The sequence below is a fragment of the Desmodus rotundus genome, chromosome 5, assembly GCF_022682495.2.
Source record: "Desmodus rotundus isolate HL8 chromosome 5, HLdesRot8A.1, whole genome shotgun sequence".
Classification (NCBI taxonomy): domain Eukaryota; kingdom Metazoa; phylum Chordata; class Mammalia; order Chiroptera; family Phyllostomidae; genus Desmodus; species Desmodus rotundus.
In genome coordinates, this window is record NC_071391.1 from 160,451,419 (window position 1) to 160,477,619 (window position 26,201).

A 26,201-nucleotide genomic window follows, 5' to 3' on the forward strand; every position below is an offset into this window, starting at 1 on the left:
GCTTCATGGTTAGTGGGCTATAGATTTGAGCCCTTACTTTGCCAGGTATGGTCTTAAGTACTTTGTAATTTTGGGACATGTAGTTTTTTTTCTTTCTTTCCTTTTTTCCTTCCTTGCTGGTCGTATGCCACCAGCCCATTGGTCATTGCACAGAATGTATCGAAGTGTCTCTCCCGCTTTTTATTGTTACAAACTTCCTTCCTTGGCTTCAAGAGTTTTAAGCCACTAGATGGCAGAGTCTTCCAATTATTAGATGGAGGAGGCTTCTTAGTAAACCATTTATAATTCTTGGAAATAACTTGTGGTGTCACGTTTTAGCTCTCCCACTTCATCCGTAGTACATGGGTGTGATGCTCAGGGGCCCACTTTCTGTCCCCCCTCCTACTCCCCGTTACTCCCTGTTCTGCTCTGGTGTCTGCCTGTACCCTCCCTGGGTATGTGTGCTCCATCTGTCACAGTTTACTTTTGTTGTCTGATACCTGTGTTCCTGCTTTGAATTTCAGAATCTTAGAATGTCAGGCTGGAAAAGAGGTCCATCCATCACTTGGCTCAGTTCCTTCCTTTCCCAGGTGGGAGAACAGGAGCCTGGAGAGGTTAAGCCAAGGACAAGGGCTGTGTCTTATTTATCTTTGTGCCCCTGCAGTTCTCTGCACAGAGTATGCAGATGGGTGTTTCTTGAGTGAAACAGCTCTGGCGAGTGCTGTAAAGGGTAGAGGCAGTTGCTGTGCCCAGGTGGCTCAGCGGGTAGTGATGGAGGCACGATTTAAGTGACTGTTACAGTATGGAGGGTAGACAGTGGCAGTAAGCATGCAGGAAGGGAGCAAATTGGACCATTTTGCAGTGTTACTAACCGCTTTGAGCTTCCTGTCCTGCTCGGCCTCCTTGCCTGGTACAGACTGGAAGCACTCACTGCGTTTCTTGTCTTGCCCTGAACACACCGTGGACAAACTGGTCTTTGTGCTCTTGTGCATCGAGTTCTCTTGGCTTGGAAAGCTCTGCCTGGTCCCTTTTCTGTCTGGGGAATTGTTTAACCAACAGACTGTTCTCTGCCACTGCCCAGAAGAGCCTTCCTTGGCCTCTTCCTCCACGCAGCCATCTGTCCTTTGGGCTGTTTCGTACCCACCCCAAAGGTTGTTGAAGAGGTCCTGAGCAGCCACGGTCTGTGCGGACCTGTCCTTTCCCCTGGGCTGGACGGTGCTCATTTTCATTCCCGTGTAGGAAGCACGTCCGAGGCGGTCAGGGGGAAGCAAGGGAGGACAGGACCCGTGCCCCTGACCGCTACACCGTGGCTGCTGGCGATGAACTGAGAGAGCTGAGTGTGGCACTGCAGACTGATTGCAGGAAGACTTGTGCGTGATTTGTCCCAGAGGTTCTTTGGCTGCTTAGCGCAGTCCTCCTTGCTCGGCACTCGGTTTGCATTTGGTCAGTCCTGGTGGACGCAGGGACGGACTTGGTAACGCTGATTCCCAGGCCCATGATTCTCCCATTTTCCACAAAATTTTGAGGTAAAAGATTATTGGGAAAGTTAATTTCTCTCTCTCTCTCCCCCCCATCTCTCTCCCTTCCTCCCCCTCCCTCGTCCCTACCCCCATTTTTAAGAAGTTAAGCTTAACTCCCACACATCATGTGCTTTGGCATAAAAAATTTAATTGTACCGTGGAAATCCTGCTTTGCTTTATACTTATAGAATAATTTTAAAACAATTATTTCAAAATGTGATTCTTAAAGGAAGCACTTAAAAGCCAAACACCCTGTATATTCGAGGAGATACTGGTCAATACTGCATATAATTATTCTGGGTGGAAGAACTTACTGCAGCAGAAAATAACGTTAATGATATAAATTATTTTCTGTAGTCTTGTCTTCTGTGAATGCAATTTCTGCAACAGTCTAACAATCATTTCAGTAGTATTCATTTCACAGAATGCTTAGATATAACCAGTAACGTATAAACTATTTCAAAATGTCACAAAGCAAATTATGTGCTAATTTTATTTTCAGTATTTGACTGGACTTGTGGGTTGATCCTAAGAGTAAAAACCAATTCACAGAATTTTTTCTCATGGACTTCATTAATTGGAAAAAATTTATACACTTAATTTGTGACTGTATCTTGATGTTCCTCTTTAAGTTGAAAAAAAAAAAGAGAGAAAGTAAAGGGATGATATAATGAATATCTTAGTACCTACTGTCTATAATTTACAAATATTAAGGTTATCTTTTTTACTAAAGATGTGTGTGTATGGTGTACAGACACACGGATATATAAATAAAAGACAGACGATAGTACCGAATTTCCTCTTTCCGTTTCTTTGTCTCACTTCCCCTTTCTGGAGGCAGCCGCTCTCGTGATTTTGGTGTACGACCTTGCAACATCTATTTTGTATTCTTACTACATTGTATACAGTTCTCTGAACAATCTACTGAATTTATTTACTCATACCTTTCAAACACTTAAAGTGTTCCTCATTTTCCTGCATTATAAACAGTGCACGAAATACCCTTTTACAAGAGATAAATATACCTGTGCAAGAATTTGTCTAGAGTTTCCTTGGAATAGTCTGTGTGATTGCTGGGTATGTATTAGATACATTTATTAGATATTGTCATGTCTTTCTCCAAAATGATTGCTCCAGTCTCTCCTGTAGTTTAAAACAGTTTCTTTGGATTTCTTCTCTTGTGAACTTACTTATCTGTTGTCCACTTAATTTTTTCTGGATGTTTCAGGTTTTTTTAAATATTGTTCAATTATAGTAATTGTCCCCATTTCCCTCCCATTACCCTCACCTGCCCTACCCACCCCCCACCTCTCACAGTCCTCTTGTTCCCCCCCCCCCACGACTTGCCCTGTTGTCTTTGCCCATGGGTCCTTTATACACAGTTTTATTGTGGACTGGCTGTGGGGCGGCTTTCTCGACCCTGTGTGCTAATACTCTGTTAGTTTTACGGGCTGTAATAACCTCCCCTGGCGTGTGGTGTGTCCTTTCACCTTATAGATAGAGGTTTCCGATTTTCATGTGGTCGAGCTCAAAGGAGAACAACTTAGTGATGTTGGGGTAGGAAAGTATTCATGGGTCAAGGTGCAGGAGCACAGTTCATAAAAGGAAAGATCATCAGCATTAATTGAGGTGGCTCTTCCTAAATTCTGCTTTCCACGTGAATTTTCTGTTTGTCTAGTCCATTACATCAGTTTGTTCAGCTCCATAAAGAGCTCTGTTGGGATTTTATTTGAAATTGCATTCAATTTTTAGATTAACTTAAGGATAATTGGTATCTTTACGGTGTTGGTCCATCAGAGAATAGGCATGTCTCTCTTTATTCATGTCTGTTACGTCTTCCGCAGATATTTTGAAACTTTCGTCCAGGTACTTTCTTTCCTTTCCTAAATTCTCGACTCAGCACTGTCTAGTGCCCTCTTTATCAGTTTGTGACGCCCGTCCCTTCCCCCCCCACCTCTGTTGCCACGACCCCTCCCTTCTCCTTGTCTCACATCTTGCTGCTGAAACCTAGCAAGAACGAGGACAGGCAGGGGACAGAGAGAGGGGTCTCTTCAGCGCCGTTCACTCTGCGCTACTTCAGAAGAAAGTCGGAGCGGTAAGTTCGCTCAGTCACTCAGGAAACATTTATTGTGTGTTCTGTGCTTGGCCTCAGACTTCCCTCTTTCCCACTGTTTTCTTTTCAGTTCCATGGTTTTTCCAGTGGAACTGGCTCCTCTTCAGATTGGCTAGTGTGGCCCAGGGAGCCTGCTCTGGTGCTGAGGTCCTCACGGAGACGGTTTATTTACTGGCCAGGCATCATGCCAACTTGCTTTGCTTTGTTCTTTGTAACCACTTGTCGATGAGCGCTCGTCAACATGGTCAGTCCTGTAAAACAATAGAGTAACAGACCGCATTCACATCTTGAATTGGGGTTGGTGCCTGTTGGCACGTATAGGTCAACTCTTTGGTAGGTGTTGACGGAGTTCTGCGCAGGTGTGGCTGTCGTCTTTCCCAGCACTCGGTTCGGGGCTCCCAGCTGCCCTGCCCTTCTTCATTGGAGAGTGAGCTTCCTGAATGTGGAGAGCACACCTCACTCACCTCTGTACGCTCAGTGCCCACCTTGCACGTTGCCTGGCACACAGCAGCTGCCAGGTACCCAGTCTGTGCGTATGTTGATGAAGTCTGTCGGTTCCCCCCCTTAAGTCCACATGTGCACGTGAACACATGTGCGTCCTTGTAGCTGGAGCATCAGCGTCCCCAAGCTGCCTACCATCTTGGGGGGACAGTGCATGATCGGTCCCATCTTTCTGCCTCTTTTTCCAGTTACTCTCCCGTCTGCCCTGAGTGGAGGAGGGGTTGTTTGGAAGCAGATATTGAATCACTTTTGTTCTTTTGGATCTTGTCATATTGTAGCCAGTTTGATCTCTGCATGGCTCCAGTATTTGTGAGAGTTTTGTAGAGAGGAAGTGTTTTCTTGTACCAGGACTAGGAAGTAATAGATCGGAAGTCTCAGCTCTGTATCTCCTTCAGTAGTCAGGCAACTTGAAGCTTCAGATATCTGTTTTTTCAACTGAAAACTAGATATGACGTCTGTCCACTTCGTGACATAGTATGCAGATTAAACAATAATGCTCAATCCACTGAGAAAAGAATTGCACTGTTGATGTAAGTATATATGTTGTACATTCATCAGATGAGAATTATTTTAGTTATCAGGATCTGCTTTATCTTGCCTTTTCGGGGTTATGTTTTATGAATGACAACATTTCTGTTTGGAAAAAACACTGATTAAATTTGGAAATGTAGATACTCAAAATTAGCTGTTTTGTTTCTATTTATTCAGAGAAGTTTTTCCTGATGAAATGATTTTTGAAAAAAAATTTATGGAAAATTTGAAGCACGTTCATAGGGTAGAATAATGGCTCTCTTCTGCCTGTCATTCTATTTAATAATCAATTCACGGCCAATCTCATTTTATCTGTATCCCCAGGCATTCTTCTACCTGCCTGCTCCTCGATTATCCTTGAAAGCATATTATTTTCGTTAAATATTTCAGTTGTACATCTAAAAAATAAGGACTCTACCCCTGGCTGGTGTGACTCAGTAGTTTGAGCACCAGCCTGTGAACCAAAAGGTTGCCAGTTCAATTCCCAGTCAGGGCACATGCCTGGGTTGCCGGCCAGGGCCCTGGTTGGGGGTGTGCAAGAGGCAGCCATGTATGTATCTCTCACACATTGATGTTTCTCTTCTCGTCTTTCTCCGTCCTTTCCCTCTCTCTAAAAAAGTGAATCAGTAAAGTCTTTAAAACAGTAAAAAATAAGGACTCTAAAAAACATAAACATGAAACCGTTATCATATTAGAAGATAATTAATAATCACCTGTCGACGCTGTCAGCCATCCAGACTGTGTTCTCTCTTATTCGTTGGTCTGCTCTCCATTTTTCTCCCTCTCATACTCTTTTGCTGAGAGAGAGAGAGTTCAGAAGAAACCAGGTCATTTATTCTGTAGTTTCTTTCTGTCTAGATTTTTAGATTTCCCATTGTTTAGATTACATCTTTGTAGTATTGTTTAAAGGGTTTTTCTTTTGCCAACTGTATTTTCTTTAAATTGGTAGTTAGATCCAGAGGAATAATACGATTTTATCTGTGGCAAGTATACCTTTTCGGTGGGGGATGATTTTGGTGTAAAAGAATCATTTGAGCAGAATGCAAGCTCTAGTCAAGCAATACTCGTACTGCTAGCTTGACTTCGGACCGAGTCTCCTTTGCCCTGGTGAACGGGGCTGCCTATTTGTTCACCACGGAGATGGGCCCGGGGTAGAGACAGCCCACATGGGTTGCTTCAGGCCATCTTCTCAAAACTCACTGCTTCCCACTTGCTGTGATACACACTTGTTAGAGCTGCATATAAAAGCGGCAGGAAAAGGGCTTTGTGTGACGGCTCAAGTTGTGTTTCTGTGAATAAAGCGCATTGACAGTACTTTGTGAATGTTGGGATTCTGAGCTGGGCTGACCTCCATGACTACACCTGGAGGGATTTTGTGCCGTCTTGAGTTTTCCACCTGAGAGTATATGGCAGAGATGAGGTTTTTGTTTGTTTTGTTGTTGTTGTTGTTGTTGTTAGCTTTGTTCAGAAACAGGTTAGGAAGTACGTGGTGAAAGGAGAAGAGAGTTGGGGGAGGTGGGGCCTGGACCGGCGCCTGAGCTCCGGGCTGGGAAAGACACCCGGTGTGCAGTGGTTTCTGTGCTCGCTCTGATGGACCGGCACCCATGCAGCGGCAAAGCAAGCATAGTGTCTTACAGTTCTGGGGGTGACAAGCTCAAAATGGGTCCCACTGAGCTAAAGTCCAGCGGTCGGCGAGGCTCTTCTTCCTGAAGGCTCCAGGGAGAATCTGTTTTCTTGCCTCTTCCCACTTCCAGAGGCTGCGCAGCTGCCTTGGCTCATGGCCCCTGTGCCCTCAAAGCCAGCAGTGGCTGGTCTCCTGGCACAGCACTCAGGCACCGACACCACTGCGCCTACTCTTCTGTTTTAAATACCCTGGGGTTAGCTTGGGCTGCGGGACAGTTAAGTCCACCTGATTAGGAACCTGAAATCCCTGTCACATAACATGTTTACAGGTTCCAGGGACTAGGACAGGGACATCTTTGGGGGGCTGTTGTCTTGCCCACACTCACGCTGGGCTGAACTCACAGAGGACAAGCGTTCTTTCTCCATCGATGCAGTTCTCTGACTCCCCTTAAATCGTACTTTGCTGGTCCAGGGCGATGAGTGGAACTCACGGTGTTACCGCATGAGGCGCTTACGTTTGTAATAGTAAAACATTTAAAGTTAACACTGGTTAGCATGACCATTTAACGGAGTCAGTCTTTTGATATGCAGACTCCAAGGAGCCTTGTGAAGTGTTATTTTCTTTCATCTTTCAGTTTCTGTGCAGAAAATTTACATTTAGTTTTTTCTCCACGTATGGCCTGGAAAAAGGAAAATACTTGTGTGATGAAGCACATCTCTCTTTGACAGAATGGGCACGGGCCGTGACAGATGCTACGTACGACTGATGTGAAGGGAGTCTGACGACGTCTTCTGTCACCTGGGACAGTGGATTCTGTGGCTGTGACCTGAAAACCTCTGTTTTGGGGAGATTCCAAAGCGTAGGGGTGGGGCTTTTTAAACAAGGGGACATGGATGGGTCCGTGGCTCTTCCCTTCTGTGATTCTGCCACCTTGTGGTCACTGGGAACAACACACAGCCCCTGGAAGTTGTGACGTCCCCTTAATGTAACAGGACTTTTACTGTCAAATGTTCTTCTTTCTCGGACAGACGATTGTGATATCTGTTACACTTCCGTGTCCGATTTACTGAACACACCAGCTTTAAAAGTCATGACTGTTTGTGGAGACTGTATCAATACTGTATTGCTTATCTGAAAATCGCTAAGAGAGGACCCTAAAAGTTCTCATCCCAAGAGAAACGGTTTGTGGCTGTGTGTGGTGAATGCCGACTGGACTCACTGTGGCGAACATCTCACAGCATACCTACGAGTGTTGAGTCTTTAGCTGTGTCCCTGGACCCAGGGTAACGCTGTAAGCACGTGGTACCTTAGTGAGATAAATCCCAGCTGTCTGGGCTCCCTTGTTAACCAGCCTAGTTGGTATAGTGGTCACACAGCCTTGCTTCTTAGTGCTAGGTGCTAGGCTGCTTTCCCTCTGTCTGGTAAGTGAGCTCTACTTGCCAGCAAGGCATAACCAGCAGAAGAGTGAACCGGTCGTAAGGCGCAGCTACACTCCTGCAGGGCCCGCCCCAGTGTCCTGGCTTCTGTGTGCGTCTGCCCCCCCCTGCAGCACTCCCAGCGGCTGGCTGTTCCTTCCCACCGCTCTTGCCTTCATCGCGTCCCGTGCGCTGCTGTAATTAACACCCTCATTTATGCATCCGGGCGAGGCGACACATCTGTTTATGAAAGTTCGTTGGTGTTGATACAGACAGGCCCTTCGATATTCGGTGGCCAACCTTAAAATAGCTTTTCTCATTTCCAAATCCGCAGCTGGGTTTCAGGTGCTTCAGTGCTCAAGCCTCACCCCGAGTAAGTGAAGGTGAAATTCCAAACGAAAAACCACTTGGTGTTTTCTTTGGTTTGTTTCATCTAAAATATTTACCTTCCAGGTTTAGTACATAGTAATTTTACTTTAGTTTTCCTGGAGAAGGTAACTTGTTTCTGCTGTTTGTTCTGATGTTGTCTTGTTTATCTTTGCAATTTATCAATTCTTTTTATTTTTCTCTGTTTCAGGCTTTTACTGGTGGGCGGATGCGCGACTGCTGAAGGGGGCCTGTCGAAAGCCGCTCGCTGTGGCCTTTCTGCCTGGAGGGTTCTCTCAGGGTCCCCTCATTACAAGCAGGTCACCAATGGTGGAGACAGCGCTGCTGCGGTAAGTACTGGTTACGGTGCTTCGCTTCGCCCATGGGCCATGGGCCAATGAGCCCACAGTCAGGTCCAGAGGAGGAAATAGTTTTTCCTGAAGAGGGAAATGACTTAATGCTGGTGAAATTGTGGTGCTTCTTTCAAGTGCCAAATTTATCTAAAGCATGGTGTGTGTAACTTGTTCTTGTTCTTAGAAAAACAGCCCCTAACAGAAGTCCTGTTACTTGTATCATTTTACTATGATACAGTCTATTTAAACTATAATAGACTGTATCATAGACTGTATCTATTTAGTCTATAATAGACTGTATCATAGTAAACACTTTACGTGCTGCAGCTGTTCCGAGTGCTGTTACGTGTTTTAGCTCCTTGAATTATCAATAACCTTTCAAGTAGGTGTTGTTAGTAGCCCGAGTCTACTGAGGAGGAAAGTGACGTGCACTTTATTTTGTAACTTTGCTTGGTTCAGCCAACAAGTGGCAGAACTGGAGCACCAACTGGCAGGAGGTTCCCTGTGCAAGTTCCTAACTCCTGAGGTGCCCTCCTCCCACCTCGTTTCATCTGTACACGGACTTCGCCTGACCCTCCCTTCACCCGGCCGCCCTGTGCGGGAGCTCCCACGCTGCGGTTTTGTGTCAGGCATGTCTGTATGCTGCAGCGGTGCGGGCCAGGCTCTGGAGAGATGAAAATAGTCCCGTAGACAGACGGGGGAGAAACCTGACATTTCTCTGGGTTACGACGTAAAGACACATTCCTTATTTGTGGCCAAGCCTGCTGTTGGCACCATGACTGTCCTGGACACCTCCTTCCCCGTGATGATTAACTCTGGGGGCCTCCTCAAGGGGGCTGCCCCGTCTTGAGGTCCCACTATCTCAACTCACGGTCTTAGCAGGGGAAGTGAGGGCTAAAAGGTGGAGCGTTTCTCTGTCTTAAACCAGACCTGATACCACATCTGCTCCCAGTTCATTTACTGTAACCAGTCACAGGACCCCTTTTGGCCTCAGGGGGTCTGGGAAGTAGCTTTCTGCGTGTGCAGAAGGTGAGGAAAACTGGACGTTGGTGGCTACTGCTGTGTCCACCGTGTTGGCTGCCCTGTGCTGTTGCGTGTCGTGGTGATTTGTATAAACTGCAAACCCTTGATCCAAATGGCAGGCCCTGTGCTTGTGCTCCGCCTGGTGTGTGGTGGGCGCCCCAGAAGTGTCCAAGGGAGGGAAGGAAACGACAAATTAAAGTGAAAGACAGCATATGTGAGTGTGGGACCCTGGGGTTTTTTCCTGTAATAACTGTATTTGTCCCATTATTTCTTCTTAAAATGTATTTACTTCAAAATAATCCTCTAAAACCACAAATGGTTAAAGAGTTTGGTGTTGAAAAAGAGTTAACAAAGAAGTACTTTTGAAAAGAAATCTTTAGCAATTATAGTAAGCTTCCATTAAGTTTTTCTTTAGCTTTTAGCCTATATCAAAATATGTGATTGTAAATTTAACCCAACAAGGTGTTTTTTTAAAGAAATTGATTAGGTCTACCAACCGGTGTCTGTGGCACCAGGCCTTCAGACGGTTTGCGCTTGTAGGCCTGGTCACCTAGTAGGGCGACCTGCTACTTCCACTCTGTCCATGCACTCATTCTAGCATCCGTTTGTTCTCTCTGGAGGAGTCAGTGAGGGCCCCTTCACAGATACGGAGCCCGAGGCCCCGGGAGACCTTAAGAACTAAGAACAGGGGACGAGGTGGACCCAGGTCCTCTCGTTCCTATTTGTGGCCTCCCCCCATTCCCCGCGTGAAAATGCGCGCTTGTCGGTGGCATCGTCACATGTACGCTGCGATGATCATCCCGTGGTATGGAAAGAAGGAGCGAGGCTGGAGCTGCTTGTACGTGATGGGCGTACTGTTTCATAGTTGCGGGAATTTAGTCCTGTTCCTCTCCATTTGAGTTCACGTCCAGCTTGCAGTCTTAACTGTGAACTGTATTAGGGCATATCTTGTCACGACTTTGAACGGTTTTACTTTTTGAATCGAAGTGTGGTTTCTGTAGGTCATGTTTAAATGGTTCAGTCAAAAACTAATTTAAAAAAGTATGTATACACACAGAGAAAGTCAACGTGGCAAGAGGTTAGTAACTGGTGAACTCAGGTGGCAGGTGTGCTGGTGTTTTGTTGTATAATCATTCCAGCGGTTCAGTTGCCATGGCGTTCGTCAACACTGAAGGCTAGGGAAAAAGGAGGAAAGGAATAGAGAGGTGAGGAACATACAAGGAGAGATGAAGAGGACGACCTGCATGAGTCTATCTCAGGGCTGTGTGGCCAGGTGTAATGGTGGCTGGGGCCTGGGAAAGGGCAGGCCATGGGTGCCACGGCGTCTGCACTCCCCGTGGCTTCTCTGAGCCCTCCTCAGTGCTCACTTTGCCTCTTCCTGAAGTACTGGAATCTATTCTGCTCTGGCTGGTTCTTCCCCCTCTGCCCTGAAGCTTTGGTATTGGACTCTTTTAAAAGAAAATTGCTTGTGCCCTGACAGAATAAGTGGGGAAAAGTATTGAATTGCCAGTTGAACGCTCTGCTGTATGATTAACTTCTTGAAATGCTGCAAGTATATATTAATTATGTTAGTGGCTTTTAAACGTGTCTTGCAGCTAAACTCACAGTCATTCTCCATAGCCTTCCCTTATCTCAAAGCCATTTGAATTAATAGAATTAGTTCCTTTTGTCAGGTGGCAGACATTGTCCTCACGGAGCCTCCTCTTACTCTTTGTTTCGGGTTGCTCCTGTGCTGGGGGTGGGTACTGACCACAGAATGCTGCTGACATATTTTCTAGTCACTTGCAGGGCTGCTAGGTTGTAAAAGGGACTATGCAAAATTCAATATATGTATTGACCAAGCTTTCCGAATTAATGTTGGTGTCATCGGTGCGAGGTAGTTTTATTTATTCGTTTGTTCAACATTGAATCACTGCTCCAGTTAATAGCTCTCAAGGTGGCCTGCAGGGCTTCAGTGTATTGGAGGATACAGCTGTGTCCTCAGCTAAGGTCAGTAAGCTGTAGCAGATAAGAGGTTAGAGTTCAGTTACTGGGAGGCAGGCAGGAACCCAGGCTTGGGAGTCAGAAGGCTGGGACTGGAATTCTAGCTCGGCACTTAGCCCGGTATATCCAGGCTTTGCCAGGATCAAATGAGGTAATATGTGCGAATGTACTTGATCAGTCATGAAATGATCTACAGTGTTAACTGTTCTCTATTTCTATTTTTAAGATCAAAATTTTAGAAATAAGTAGAGTGAACAAAACTGACTATATTTCTTGTTACTGATGCTGCTTTTCCGGTATAGAATGTTGTGGAAAGAATACAGCTTTTTGGAATCCTGTTTCCCTGAGAAACCCTAGTGCCCTGAGAAGGGGGAAGTGACGAGAAGAGCATGTCCATCGGGACTCGCCACCTGCTGGCACCCGTGCCTGTGTGCCTTCTCCGTCCCCCAGTAGTGCCGGCTGGTGCCAGGACAGCCAGCCCTTCCCTCGGTCCGCTAGACCTCACACTTGATTATTGGAGGGTGTTTTCCTGCATCATCGGTTTTGCTGTCTGTCAGATGTATCAGCATCCGGCACGCCTCTGTGTTTCTCGTCAGAGAAACTCTTCAGTTTAGCTCCTGGGGGCTTTAAACTCCACCGAACCCTGCTGCCGGCTCAGGAGGTGCCTGTCCTTGTTTCCGCGCCCTCTTTCCAGGCTTCTTGAATTCACTTGAGAGGGGACTTACCTTTACCATCCCGCTGAAACTACCTTATTGATCTTATCAGTGCCTTCTACTATTGTACCAGTTTATCAGTTTCACTGATATCTTTAATTCCTACTCACTGCTTATCCAAAAATTAGTTTATTTTACTCTTTCCCATTCCTTTCTCCTCCCTTTTTTGGTTATATTATTTCTTTGTCAAAATGCATACTTAACATTAACTTCTACCTTTATCCTCAGTTTTTTTTAGTCTTGGATGTCCATTTATATATTCCAAAATGCTCCTGTCTCCTTTTGCTGAACTCTTCCCAGTCATCTCTTGGTTAGATGAAATCATCCTCTAGTAGATGTTTTGTGACAGGCTCGTAGGTGAAGAGTTTCTTAAGTTCTTGTGTGTTCAAGATTGTTTTCTGTGGCCTGGATCTGAAGGAAAACGTGTCTGGATATAAAATCCTTGGCTTACCTTTTTTTCCCCATTGGATTTAAAAAAACCCAACTAGTCTGCTGTTGCTTTGTGTGGTATGTGGAGTTGGAAAGTTCTGATGTAAGTTACATCATTTCCCCTTTGTATGTCATGTGGCCCTTTTACTTGGAGGCCTTAAGGGTTTTCTTCATCTTTGAAATCCAACAGCTTTCCTGGGACATTTGCTGGAGTTGATTACTCTGGGTTAATTTCCCAGTTATCCATTGACTCTTTCAATGTATAGATTCAGATCTTTTTCTTTTTCTGGAAGAATTTTTTGGGTTATGAATTTGAAAGTGATTTTAGGTAGGCCTAGACCTCTGTGTTGGCTTCCCTTGTCTGCCTTCCTGGCCCTCCAGGAGTTTTTCATTCTGCTTTTGCTACCACCAGGCCTCGAGGTGGGCCTGCAGGGGGTCGTGGGCACAGGTGAGAGCACGTGGAAATGACACTCGGAATTTGGTGACTTTTCTCCTTCTGCTTACAGGGATTTTCAAGCTTGTGTGTCTTCTGTCTTCAAGTTAAGCTGTGGGCATAGTTTTTATGTAGAATTATTTTCCCCGTCTTGCTTTTTCTTGTTGTTGGAGAAAATATAGGGAGTTAAGCTATTATACTGTCTTCAGCTACTCAGTTCTGGTGGGAAAAATTTTAACTTCAACAAAACAATACCCTCTCCCTTTTGCCTTTTTCTTGTAAATTAAGTAAAGTTCACATAACATACTATTAACCAATAACCATTTTAAAGTGTACAATGCAGTGGCATTTAGAACATTCACAATTTTGTGCACCCATCAACTGTTTAGTCTCAAAACTTTTTCATCACTCCAAGAAGAGACCTTGTGTTCATTAAGCTCCTTATTCTCCTCTCCCCCCACCACCTTGCAGCCCGTGGTCTGCCTTCAGTTTCTGTGGATGCCTTTTCTGAACGTTTCATCCGAACGGAATCATACAGTGTGGCCATGTGTATCTGGCGTCTTTTATTTAGCACAGTATCTTTGAGGTGCATCCCGGTCGTAGCATGTACCTGTGCTTCAGCCCTTTTTATGACTGAATAATGTTCCCCTGCATATACTGAACTTCTTTATCCAGCTAGTTAATGGACATTTGAGTGGTTTCCACTTTTTGGCTGTTGTGTTTATAGTATTGCTGTGAACATTTGTGTGCATGTATTTGTTTGAGCACATGTACTTTATTCTTTTGGGTATGTACTTAGCTGGGGTTGCTGGGTCCTATGGTAATTCCAAGTTGACTTTGTGAGGAACCACCCTACTTTCTTCACAGTGGCTACCCCGTTTTCCATCCCCGCCAGCATTGTGCTAGAGTTCCAAATTCCGTACATCTTCTGCATCACTTGTAATTCGCCATGTTAAAAATTATACCTGATCTCTCTCTCTTGCTTTTATAAGTGTATTTCTTACATCTAAAGACAAAACTAATCTTGTGTTATTTCAAATCCTGGTTTCTAAACGATGGTTTCTTTTCTGGTGTGGAAATAATTCCTTAACGAATGAAACTTCTGTTGGAAGTTCTGCCCATGTCTGCAGTCCTGTTAGGGTGATAGCCCGGGACAGCGTTGTTGGAGAACAGCTGGGAGCAGATGCTGATGTGCAAAGATTATACTAGACTTGTTATGTGTGCATTTAAAAAAGCATTTGATTGAGGGCGTATTTGTAAGATTTACTGCTTGGTGGATTTTTTTTTCAAATGAAAATAGCCTCACCAATGTTCCTGACACTTATTGATGATTTTCTTTTCTTTTTTTTTTTTTTATTGTTATTCAATTACAGTTGTATGCCTTTTCTCCCCATCCCTCCACCCCACCCCAGCTGAACCCCCCCCAATGTTCATAGCAGCACAATTTACAATAGCCAAGTACTGGAAGCAACCGAAGTGCCCATCAGCAAACGAGTGGATCCAAAAACCATGGTATATTTACACAATGGAATTCTACGCAGCAGAGAGAAAGAAGGAGCTTGATGATTTTCTTTACCATGACTTTAAATACTACATTTGCTATAGTTTTCATTTTATGATCAAAGGACTTTATACAATGAGAAAGCATTACATTAACCTTTCTTTGTATGATGTGCATTTATTTTGTAGGTACCAAAGACACTGGGGTTATTAAGGATGTTAAGTGTGAAGTTTTACAGTCGCCCAGGGCAAGAACAGGTAACTCACAAGCTTAAAACCTTGTGCTTCTCGAACGTCGTCAGCAGACCACCCCGAAGGGCACAGGCGAGCGAGCCTTCCCCGGGCGTGCTCTCAGTTGTGCACTGTGTGGGCATGTGCACTGGTAAGAGTCCGTGTAGGTATGCACTGAAGATTTGTCTATTTTACTATTTAAAAAAATCCCTGGGGGCATCCTGGTAATTGGGGAAGGATTCATGAAATACCTTGAAATGTTGATATTTGTTTGAGCTGGTTGTGTCCATGGGAATTCACTGTACTATAATTTCTACTTTGGTTTGTGAGTGCAAATCTCTACGACCAAATGCTTAAAGAGGATTGTAAGTTTGCAGTGTGGATACCATAGTACTGCGGACACGGGCGGAGCTTCCAACAGAAGTTTCATTCATTAAGGAATTATTTCCACACCAGAAAAGAAACCATCATTTGGAAACCAGGATTTGAAATAGGGTAGATGAAACTAAGGGGATCAAGAACTCACCACATTAAAAGCAATTGGTAACATTTAAGTTAATATATGTATTGCTTAAGGGTCTAGACAGAAAGGAAGGAAAGGAAGGAGGAATGGAGGGAGGGAGAAATTAAATCAAAAGAAAATTGAAAACATTCATTACTTCCCTGGTCACAATGCTGTCGTTAAATTATCACATTATTGAGTGTACATTTGTTTGTTTGTTATTGTTAAGTAGACTCATAAACTTTGCACTTGCTTTGTGTGTACTTTTAGTGGAGTTGTTTAATGAAGCCTTGGTAATATGTGGGAGTTACCATATAGGTCACACGTGACTATTTAGGTGATCAAAACAAACAGTAAAGTGTTCTACCGAGGAGCACGCTTGTGACTGCTGGAAAGGCCGGGCCCAGGAGGGGCAGTGACTGTGGGGCAGTGGGAGTGACATGGACTGGGGCCAGAAGCTCTGCATCTAGTTCAGGCTCTGCTGTCTACACTTGAATGATCTTGGGCAAGCACCCTAACTCTGGCAGGTCTTTAGCTTCTTCTCTGTAAACTCTAAAGGATGGGTGGAGAGGTCTTTTAGCTCATACAAATCTGTGCCTCTCGGGCTCACTTTATGTGAAACTGTGGAGCCTGATGACTAGACCTGTGAGAGGAAGATGCCAGGCCCTTCGTCTTCTGCCGCTGCCCCTGTCTCCATCCCAGGGGCCCGGGGTGTGCTGCCTTCAAAATCCTGTTGCAAGGGCTTTGCGTTTACTGCTTCCCTCTCCCCAGCATTTGTCTTTAATCTGTCCTACATTTAAGTCTGGGCTATTCTGGGGTAGACTTATTAGGGGAGGTTAGAGGATGCGAATGTTTTCATCTGTCTACTCATCCAGTAATGTGTCTCACTTCCCGAAATTGTTCTGTTTGTTTTTGATGGTTAGTGTGGATAATACGGTGAACTGAGTCAGGTGTAATTCTGGACTTTTGGTATAGTCGTGTTTAGTTTTTCGTTTTGTAGCTGATGTTCAGTGTTAATCTTGGGCCACCGTAGAGAGTGGTGAGGGCATGACCCCTCTGAGGGTGCACATGCTACCCGGTCCTGCCTGAGTGTTGCTGTCTGGGGATGCTGGGCCCTGTGTTGCCAGATTTTCTAAATGTTCAGGGGAAAGAAGGCTCTGGGCGACCATTTTCATGCCTCTGTTTTATTCGTTGTGGGTAAGCTGCCTTAGACCCTGTCCTTAATAAATACTTTGGTGGGAGATGGATGTCCATTTAGTGTTTGTTCGATTCTTGTGATTCTGTTGTAGGTGGTAGGCAGATGGTATTTCTGCTTGTATTTTCTCTCATGGTGACGGAGCTAACCTGGTTTCTCGCAGGAAAGGACTGAGAGATTTGAATAAGTAGAACTCAAAAGCTGAGACTTCCTCTTTGTACCCTGAGGCTGGTCATGTAAAACCAGTGTATACAAAGCTTCCTCTGTGGCAACAATTAGATTCTCTAAAGTGGGTAATTTGCCAGCAAATCTGAAAATCTTAAACATTCAGAGAGTTCCCTAAATTAAGGAATTCATTTCCCCCCTGGCTGCCTGAGCTTCTGTCACCCTTGGATCCTCTTTACTTCCATCTCTGTCTTCCTTCCCCTCCCTTTCTTTCTCTTCCCCAGCATGATTTTGTGGCCTGTCTGTGATGTATAGAATATTCCAGACATTGTGTACATACAGAATTTTATAGATATGGATCCAAAATTCAAGAAACTCACAATCTACTCAATATCAACCCATAAAAGTTGTTGAAAACTTAGGGGAATTGATGTGTGATACTAAGGCATTATTTTTATAATGCCCTCATTTTAGGTTTTCATGATATGTAAATTATAACACTATAAAAGAGATTTAAAAGTTCTCCTTAAGGGTAAGAGTCCTGTTTATATATGCTGGGACACATTTATAATGTCATGAAGCTTTGGAACTCATAATTAGGAGAGACCATTTATGCCCTGGCACTCTCTAAAGGGTGTTGTTAAACTCTGGAGGTTATTTCTGTTGAGCCTCAAGCCTTCGCTCTGACGTTAATGTGATATAATTTTCGTGTAGGACGGGATCTTTAAGATGAGCCTCTCTCCAGACGGGACCCTCCTCGCAGCCATTCACTTCTCCGGGAGACTGAGTGTCTGGGCTGTTCCGTCCCTGAGGCAGCAGGGGGAGTGGAGGCAAAAGGAGCAGGTGAGTTTCCAGTCCTGCTTATTCCTGGAATGGGTCTTGCCTGAGGGCGAGCGGTGACAGTGATTTCGCTTTGCGGATGTTTTACCGCAGTGCACTGATGTAATTTATTCTCGTTATTCCCAAACTTACAATATTGTTGGTACAGTAGGACGGATTAATAATAGGGTAGCACTGTGTGATGATTTTAATTTCTAGTGCAGTACACGCTGTATATGGAATCTAATCTGTCCACTGAATTCTCCCTTCCACCCTCCCCTGTCTCTTGATTTTCTGTTCCAGAAATGCAGGTTGGAGATGTTCGTTTTTCATAAAAGGTCAACTGATGTGATCAAGGCTTTGAAGGGTCAATATTCTAAAAACATTACTATTCTTCCCAAACTTTGCAACTCTAGTAACATTGGGTTTACTTAAGGCTTGAAGGGAGTTACCGTCTCTTCACTCAAAAGGTGGATAATGAAGATATAAAGAAAGATAGAACTGTTAAATTTTTAATGTCTTGCAATGACATTTTAAGAATGAAATGATTTAGTTATTTAAAAACTGATAAAGTCCACATCAATTATAATTTAAAATTACGATGGGCAAGTGAGGTCAGCTTATATAATGCCACATATTGTGACAGAGGGAAGGTTTGAAAATAATCATCTCATTTACATACAGTGTGTGTTATAAATCTTCTATTCTTCTGGCGATTGTTTTGCATTTCAGCACTTGTTAGGGTTAGTTTCCCTTCTATCACTTCCCCATTCCTTTTGTTTTTTAATGGAAATATCTTGTCACCTGGTTTGGTGGATAGTTTTGCAATTCTAAGATTGGAGTGTTTTCCGTGAGAAATCTTCATGGATTGATGTCCTTTTTCAGAATTCTTTTAAATTTCGCCAGTTAAACTGCACTGTTAAAAGAATTCTTATTAAGCTCATGGCACTTTTTTTTCAGAATAATAGAGGAAGAGAGAAAGTGGCTCTACATTTTCTTGCTCTTTTCAGAGACTGAAATTCGTTCATTCTGGCTATTCAGTTCTTCCATATCTTCAACACAGGTTTAGGAAGATCATTTCCCACTAGGAACTGAATGATCATTTCAGTTCCTACCTTGAAATTAATTTTTTTGCCTCTCTACCACTGCCTCTCACTGCATCTACATTTGTTCTAAATAGAATGGATGCTCCTCTGTCTTCAACCTCGGTGGCTAAATACAAGGGACCCTCTCTCTGCTCTGAAATTATAGTTCATTTGACTTCCATCTTCAGTCCAGGAGTAGAGTGGACCAACTCTCAAACTGTTTTTTTTTTTTTTTTTAATGTATTTTAGCTAGGCATGCCAGATACTCGATCCGAAAGTTGCCCATGTTTTACATGGTGATAAGATACTCAGCTTTTATCATTTGGGAAGATCCTGATGTTCTGTTGTATGTGGGAAATTTTACACTCGGGCACATTTAAATGGTGAAAACTTTGAATATGAAAGACATTCTTTCTTCCCCTGACTTTCTGTTTTCTTGAGTTGCTTTCATTCACCTAATAGAAAGCACACTTAATATTTCATCTTGTGAATATTCCAGGATGTCCTACAGTGTAAAGGCTGTTCAAGCAAAACGCGTTAGTACACTTTCTTTGCTGACTGAAATTCTGGGCAGCCTTCTTTGCTTTTGTCTGCAGAGATGAGTTGCGTCTGTTGTAGTCCGTATCGACCTACACTGAGCTCTCTAATTGGTGAGACTTTTTTTGTCTTAGTTGCCGATTGATGTCCATATAATCCTTCAACCTTTAACTCAATGTTACTCATTAATTAGAATTTTATAGTGATTTTTTAATTAAACATTTTTAACTTAAAAATTGCTTAGAAATCTTGAAACTCTGGAATGAATCAGTATAAATATCTCAGTGGTTGGACTAGGCCACCAGGAAAGCAATGGGACAGGAAAGGAAGGGAATTTGGAAATGGGAAAACTGGTGCGCGGTGGGACGTGATGAAATGAGGCCAGACGTTCGTCTCCAGTGTCGTCCCAGTGAGAGTCTCTTGAATAGAAATGTGCTGAGAGTTTAGTGGGACGGTCCGTGAGGAATCGCTATGGCCTGATTTTTCTGTGGCTGTACCTCTGAGCTTCCGTCCCACCGCCTGTGGCTGTGACCCAGTGACCCCCAAACAGGCTGATGGCTGTTTTCTAGCCCTTGTCCCGGGTTATTTGGCAAGTAAGCAGCGGGGCTGAGATTGGATTTCTTGTCTCTAGGAATCTGATGTCCACACTCTTTCCATGGAAAATAAATATGTTTTTAAAAGTGGGGAAACCCCCCCTATTTGTTAGACTTTATTTATTTAATGACCTTTAAAAAAGAACAGAGACAAATCCATTTTTTCAGTGAACGTAACACAGGTTTCTTCACCCCTCTCAGATATGTTGATCTCTCGAGCTCGCTAGTGTGTCCCAGTTTCTAGAATAAATGACTGAGATACCCTCTCATTGCAAGACCCTTAACTTTATTGTGAGTGTCTGCGGTGCGTGCTGCTGTGGTAGGACGGCAGGAGGCGTCTGGACAACCAGCCCCTGCTTGAGTCTTGTCTCTCCACTCTGGGGGTCAGCCGTGGTGGGCGGGGCCTTTCAGGTTTGCACTCCACAGTCTGAAGGAGGTCACTGGAGTCTGGCACGCTGGGTTACCTGCTGGTAAGGTAAGGCTGGCGAGTAAGCGCTACGAAGAGGAGGTAGCTGCTATCCTCGTAACGGTAATCGTAAAATAAAGTTCAGCTGTTTATTGAGTCTCTGCCACATGCTGGAGTAGAAAACGCAGTCAGTCACAGCCCTTGCCCTTAAGCTGTTCGGTCTTCCAAGGGAAATGATAAACAAATCAATAAAATAACATGTTAATATTGTGAAAAGATAAGCTCAGAGGAGAGGCACATAAATTCAGTTGATGGTGTCAGCGGGAAGGATTCTTGGGAATAAATAGCATCTGTACAGTACGGCTTGGCCATCCGCAGAGCAATTTTCATTTATTTTATTTGCTTCACAGAAACCCTATTAAGTAAAAAATGGGTTTATGCTCATTTTAATAGATGGGAAGAGTGCTAAAAGTGGTTAACTTGGTTCATTAGATGTTGGTGTTAGAATGAAGATTTCAGTTTGGCCCATGGCTCCCTAGGCTAAGCCTTTTTCAGAGTTGCAGTGAGCACGTGGAGAAGTGCTGACTTGTACCTGGGCACACCGGGTACTAGCGAGCTCGCTTCAGCAGCACCCTCCCGCAAACCAGGCACAGGCTGTGACGTTAACGGAAAACGAGGGGGAGACCGCCATGCAGTTGATGGGAGTGACCCCCTGGAGTCGGGCACTTCGTTATGTAGAGACCCTGCAAATGGGATAGTGACAAGTGAGATGGACCTTGCACACTCATCACTGGCTGAAAACCACTGGAAAACGCTTAAACAGCGGCAAACACTTGACCAGGTGCTCTCTTCTCACCCGTCTAGCAATAGTCAATTGACGTTGGGCTGGCCAGGTAGGGCGGGGCTCTGTTTCTCTTTACTGTTGCTCTAGGAAGTGAATGGACAAGCTGCTGAGTTTGAAATGGGTACTAGGGTAATATATAGTATAGAGTCAGAACTGATGATTTTAGCTTAAATGTTGCCTGAGAAGAAACTAAGGTTTCTGTTGCCCTGTACAACCTTGAACTCTTTTTTTTTTTAAGATTTTATTTATTTATTTTTAGAGAGAGGGGAAGGCAAGGAGAAAGAGAGGGAGAGAAACATCAATGTGTGGTTGCCTCTCACACGCCCCCAGCTGGGGACCTGGCCTGCAACCCAGCCATGTGCCCTGATTGGGAACCCAACTGGCAACCTTTTGGTTCGCAGGCCTGCACTCAATCCACCGAGCCACATCAGCCAGGGAACCTTAAATTCTTTTACCAAATTGTAAGTTCAAGTCATCTGGGGCTTTCTTTTTGTAATTTGCTACTTTATTAGTTTTTAGAAAGCGCTTTGTGTGATTATTTTCTCTATAAACTCTAATGATTAAAGATACTTGTGCAAGTGCCTGTTCTGATTTACTTCCATCTCGTTCTGAGTTGATTGAGTACTTTGGCTTTCATTGTCAGTGTGAACATCCATCTGGCTAGAAATCTGTGCGTATCAAGGTTTGTTCATGTCTGGAATAGAGTAAATTGCTAAAGTGATTTTCATTTCAAACATTTCCCATATGTTATGTTTATGTATTTACATCTCATTTTTGGTCTTAATTTTATCTAAACAAGTTTTATTTACCTATGTGTACTTCCTCAGATGTAGTAGACAGAAAACTTACCTCTTCCATTTCCATTTTATTTTCTCTTTGGCGTATAGCAGGTAAGGACCATTTTGTTGGATGGACGAGTCCGTGAAGGGTAAGGGAGAGGGTGACAGTCCATGTGATTAATCTCGCTGTGTTCCACAGCTGTCTCCACAGCTTCGCCAGACGGGGAGCCCTTGAGAACAGGCTCTGCGTAGACAGCTCTCCCACGGGCCCTCACACAGGGCTTGGCATGTTAAGTGCCAGGACATGTCTGTGGAGTGGGTGAACTTTTGAAAGGTCGCTTTCCTGTTGTCGGAGGCAGGGGACATGCCTTTAGCTCTTGGCCATGAAAAATTAGATAAGATATTTAAATGTGAAGAAGATGCTGCTTTAGTCACAGTAGCCTTTCTCCACAAAATCTGTAACTGTGCTCTTGGGGCACCCCCTCCAGGCTGCGGCTGCGCTCTGAAGTGAGGGTGCCTGGGGCTCCTTTCACACAAAGGGTAGCATGTCATACAAAGAGGAGAGGCCGTGGAGGCTGTTTCTCAGGATGTGTCAGCATGGTGCCAGAGGTCATGGGTCACAGGAGCTTGGTGATCCTGTCCTCAGACCACCGGTCCCCAGAGAGTCTGCACCGATAGAGTCCTCGGGGTTGACGATGGCTGGTCATTCTGGGCCAGTTTGAGTAGTCCCAGCGGGGCGGCGGGGATGTCGGCTCAGCTGTGCACATGGTGGGGGACAAGCTCTCAGGGTGCTGGTCTGGCCCACCGCACCTCTGCCTGAAACGGGAATAATAAGTCTGGGGTTTTGTTCGGGCTTCTTTCTTCAATATCCTGTACAGATGATTTCATCAAACTCGCACGTACCGTGAGGCTAAGCGTTTAGTTGAGATATCTGGACCGAGTCTGCTATGTGCTGCTAAAGCAGATAGTTAGGTGTACCCCCCACAGCATTTAGAACAGGCATTCAAACGGGCACACCCGTGTGCAGGTTGCAGCCGCACTGTTTACAACAGCCACAGGGTACACACCACCGAACGTTCACTAGTGGAGGATGGAAAACAAGTCATGGTATGTGCTCACAGTAACAGAGTGTTGTGCGGCCACACGAGGATGCAGTACTGACGCGTGCCAGGACTCAGGTGACGCTTGAGAGCACTGTGCTGAGTGGAAGAAGCCAGACACAAAGGGTCACGGATGATGTGAACCCGTTTATGTGAAATGTCTGGAGCAGGTAAACCACGGAGACACCGACAGGCCGGTGGTGGCTGGGCCCGTGGGGAAGGGGGAGTGAGAGGTAATCGCTCAGTGGACAAGGGCTTTTCCTTCAGGGTGGTGGGCGTGTTTTGGAACAAGATGGAGGTGACACAACGTTGTGAATGTACTGGGTTGTTCATTGTACAGTTGCTAATTATGTTATGTGAGTTTTACCTCCCTAACAGATGACATAATTAACCTCCCTTTCCCCCCAAAACCCTAAACAAAAATGCAGATAATTGGAATCTGATGTCCTGTACTTTAGTTAAATTGACCTTTTTTCCCTAAATAAACGTAGTCTTACCTGTACTTTTGTTCACGTTGTGTTCTCTGGAACGTCTTTGGTCACCCATTTTCCCGTCTAGACCTTGTCTGGACTTCAGTGGGTAGCACTGTCGGGGCTTCTTTGTACCTCCTGAGTTCCCTTCGTCGTCCTTGAGCCCAGACGATCTCTTCGTCATTGGAAGACCCGGGATGCTCTCACTGATACGCCTGTCAGGGGCAGTTATCCAGTCTGGCCTTGGGTTACAGTCACTTATACCCATTTCCTAGCCCTCTGCCTGCTTGAGTGTGCGTCCTGTGATGGCTGATTTTTCTCCTGTCTCAGTGTAAATGCACAGAGTTTATTGACTAGACAGCAGAAGAAACCCCACTTCCAAGAGGGTGCAGTCCTGTGTCAGCTGATTTTTCTGCAGCGCAGATATTTGCACTAGGGCTCAGTGGTTCCAATGGCCAGCGTGGCACCGCTGTGACACGTGGATACTCTAGTGGGCTGGGACACAGAGTTGACTGACAGACTTCTGGGTGCAGAAGAACAGATCTTGGCTTTGTGCCCTAACACTGAATTTGCAAAGGACACCCATTATTTTAGCAGTTGGCACGGAGCGGCCCAGTCCCAGTGTCTGGAGCGTGGCCCTGGTGGGCCATTGCTGTTTGTCCACGGTGCTCCTCTCATTGACTTTGTACTTTCTATGCCAGTGAGATGGTGTGTTGCGGCCGGTCAAGGCTGGACAGGTTCTTGCGATTTGGGCAGGCGGAAGAATATTCACAGAGCCGTGGGGATGCTTGACATGCCTTTATTCAAGGGTGGGCGAGCCACCCATGCTGCAAGCCAGCTGCCCCCTGCGTGGCACTGCCTGGCACTGCATGGCGTGCCGCTGGAAGTTCCAGCATGTCACCTGTCCCCCAGAGGGAAGTCCCAACTCCCTTGTATACTACGTGAACACAAAGCCAGCAGGGTACCAACAGATACTGTATGACACAGCGAGGTCCTGTTCACGTGAGCCCACTCAGGGCTGTGGGAACGGTTTATTGGAGTCACTCTCAAGGCCATGGGAACACTGCTTATCTTAGCTCCCCTGACATCTGGGTGAGGAAGCCAGCCTGACTCCGTTTACCTACAGGTGGTTTCTTTAAAGTATTTTCTCAAGATTTGTTGGTGATTAATTTACCCAGAGCTGAGTCATATTATTGTTGTTGTTCGCTGGGCTTGAAGTTTTACAGTGTCATTTCGCACCCCCTGTTCTCTCTGGGATGCCAGCAGGGGACACAAGTACTGCCCCGGGAATGGGTGGCGGTTTGCGTGTGTGCTGCCGGAGCAAGGGCAGCTCCTGGGGCTCCTCATAAGCGATCGAGTGAGATTTCAATCCCATTGATTATATTCAATAATACGTACTGTACTGTATTCCAGATCTTTGAAACTTAATCATTTTTTCATGACTAAGTCAACCAGGACAATGTAGTTCTTCCCTTAGTGTAAAAAGGTAGCCTTTCATGGTAACTTTTTTTTTGGATAAAGTTTAAAGAATTACACCTTCTGTTTTCAGGGACTACTCAGTGACTTACTGTGGTAGTAGGGAGTACAACTTTCATTCAGACCATGGAAGGAAATATCAATTCTAGTAGCCTAAAGTCTTAGCCATTGATGAATTGGTAATACATACACTTACTGTGTCATACTAGGCGAAAAGCACATTCGACTGAAGTGTAGCATCACTTTTTTTAGGTTTACTATTTCAGATAAACAGCCAAATGATTTTTTTGTCTTTTTCCATACCGTTGTAATTCTGAAGATTAAGTACCTGACGGTGAACCTAATCTCAGTTGTTTTATGGTATTTCAGAGATAGTGATCTGTCATTGCTTTCACAAAGGCGGGTGAGATACTATGTTGCCCTGAGATTGGAATATGAATGGGTTCAGTTTAAAGATCACATGCTTGTATTTTTTTTTAGTAAATTTGTAGTCGTAGAAGGAACTGGAGATTACATGGAGGCTGTGGAGTACAGTCTCAGAGCTGCAGAAGCCAAGCCCTGGTGGTTGCTCCGTTACGAGTGTGTGTGTGGGGGTGGGGGGGGGTGTAGGACTTGTATCCAGGCCGGTGTTTATTCACAGTAGCGCACCTGTTCTCCCAGAATGCAGGTGTGGGTGTGTGTGGAATTATTTGCTGTGTGTCTTGCTTTCACTGGTGTTAGTTGTGTACTGGGTGTCTTCTTGTTCTCACGCACATACTGTCTTCATCATGTTGAGTCCCAGCACTTGTGTGTGCATATAAGAACAGTCACTTTTCAAGGTTATGGAGAGGAGTGGGTTTCAACCAGATCACAGGAAAGCATCATCTCTATATTTTATTATTTAAAAAAATCCATAGTTCTTCTTTTTTCTTTTTTTTTATTGTTGTTATAGTTGTTCCCATTTTCCTCCCATTACTCTCCCCCTGCCCTACCCCACCCCCACCTTCCACATTCAATCCCCCCCTACCTGCCCTTTGTCCATGGGTCCTTCATACATGTTCCTTGACGACCCTTCTTCTTCTTTCCCCTGTTATCCCCCTCTTCCCTCCCACCTCCCTTCTGGTCACTGTCAGCTTTCTCTTTATTCCCATGTCTTTGGTTCTGTTTTGCTTGCTTGTTTGTTTTCTTGATTAGGTTTCACTTATAGGTGAGATCATATGGTATTTGTCTTTCACTGCCTGGCTTATTTCACTTAGCATAATGCTGACCAGTTCCATCCAAGCTGTCATGAAGGGTAGGAGCTCCTTTTTTCTTTCTGCTGCATAGGATTCCATTATGTAAATGTACCACCGTTTTTTTGATCCACTCATTTACTGGTGGGCACTTAGGCTGTTTCCAGCACTTGGCTATTGTAAATTGTGCTGCTATGAACACAGGGGTGTGTAAGTTCTGTTGAATCGATGTTTCAGGGTTCTTAGGGTATAATCCCAGCAGTGGAATTGCCGGGCCAAAAGGCAGTTCCATTTTTAGTTTTTTG

At 44.7% G+C, this 26,201-nt stretch overlaps 1 protein-coding gene across 1 annotated transcript in view; it reads left to right on the forward strand.

Annotated features, from left to right (window-relative positions):
- NBAS (NBAS subunit of NRZ tethering complex) overlaps window positions 1–26,201 on the forward strand; it is a 267,973-nt gene that overhangs the window by 31,339 nt on the left and 210,433 nt on the right. Inside the window, exons 10-12 of the mRNA XM_024552475.3 lie at window positions 8,261–8,399; window positions 14,673–14,741; window positions 17,291–17,419. Coding sequence (XP_024408243.2) covers window positions 8,261–8,399; window positions 14,673–14,741; window positions 17,291–17,419 — 337 coding nt within the window. The remainder of the gene's footprint in view (window positions 1–8,260; window positions 8,400–14,672; window positions 14,742–17,290; window positions 17,420–26,201) is intronic.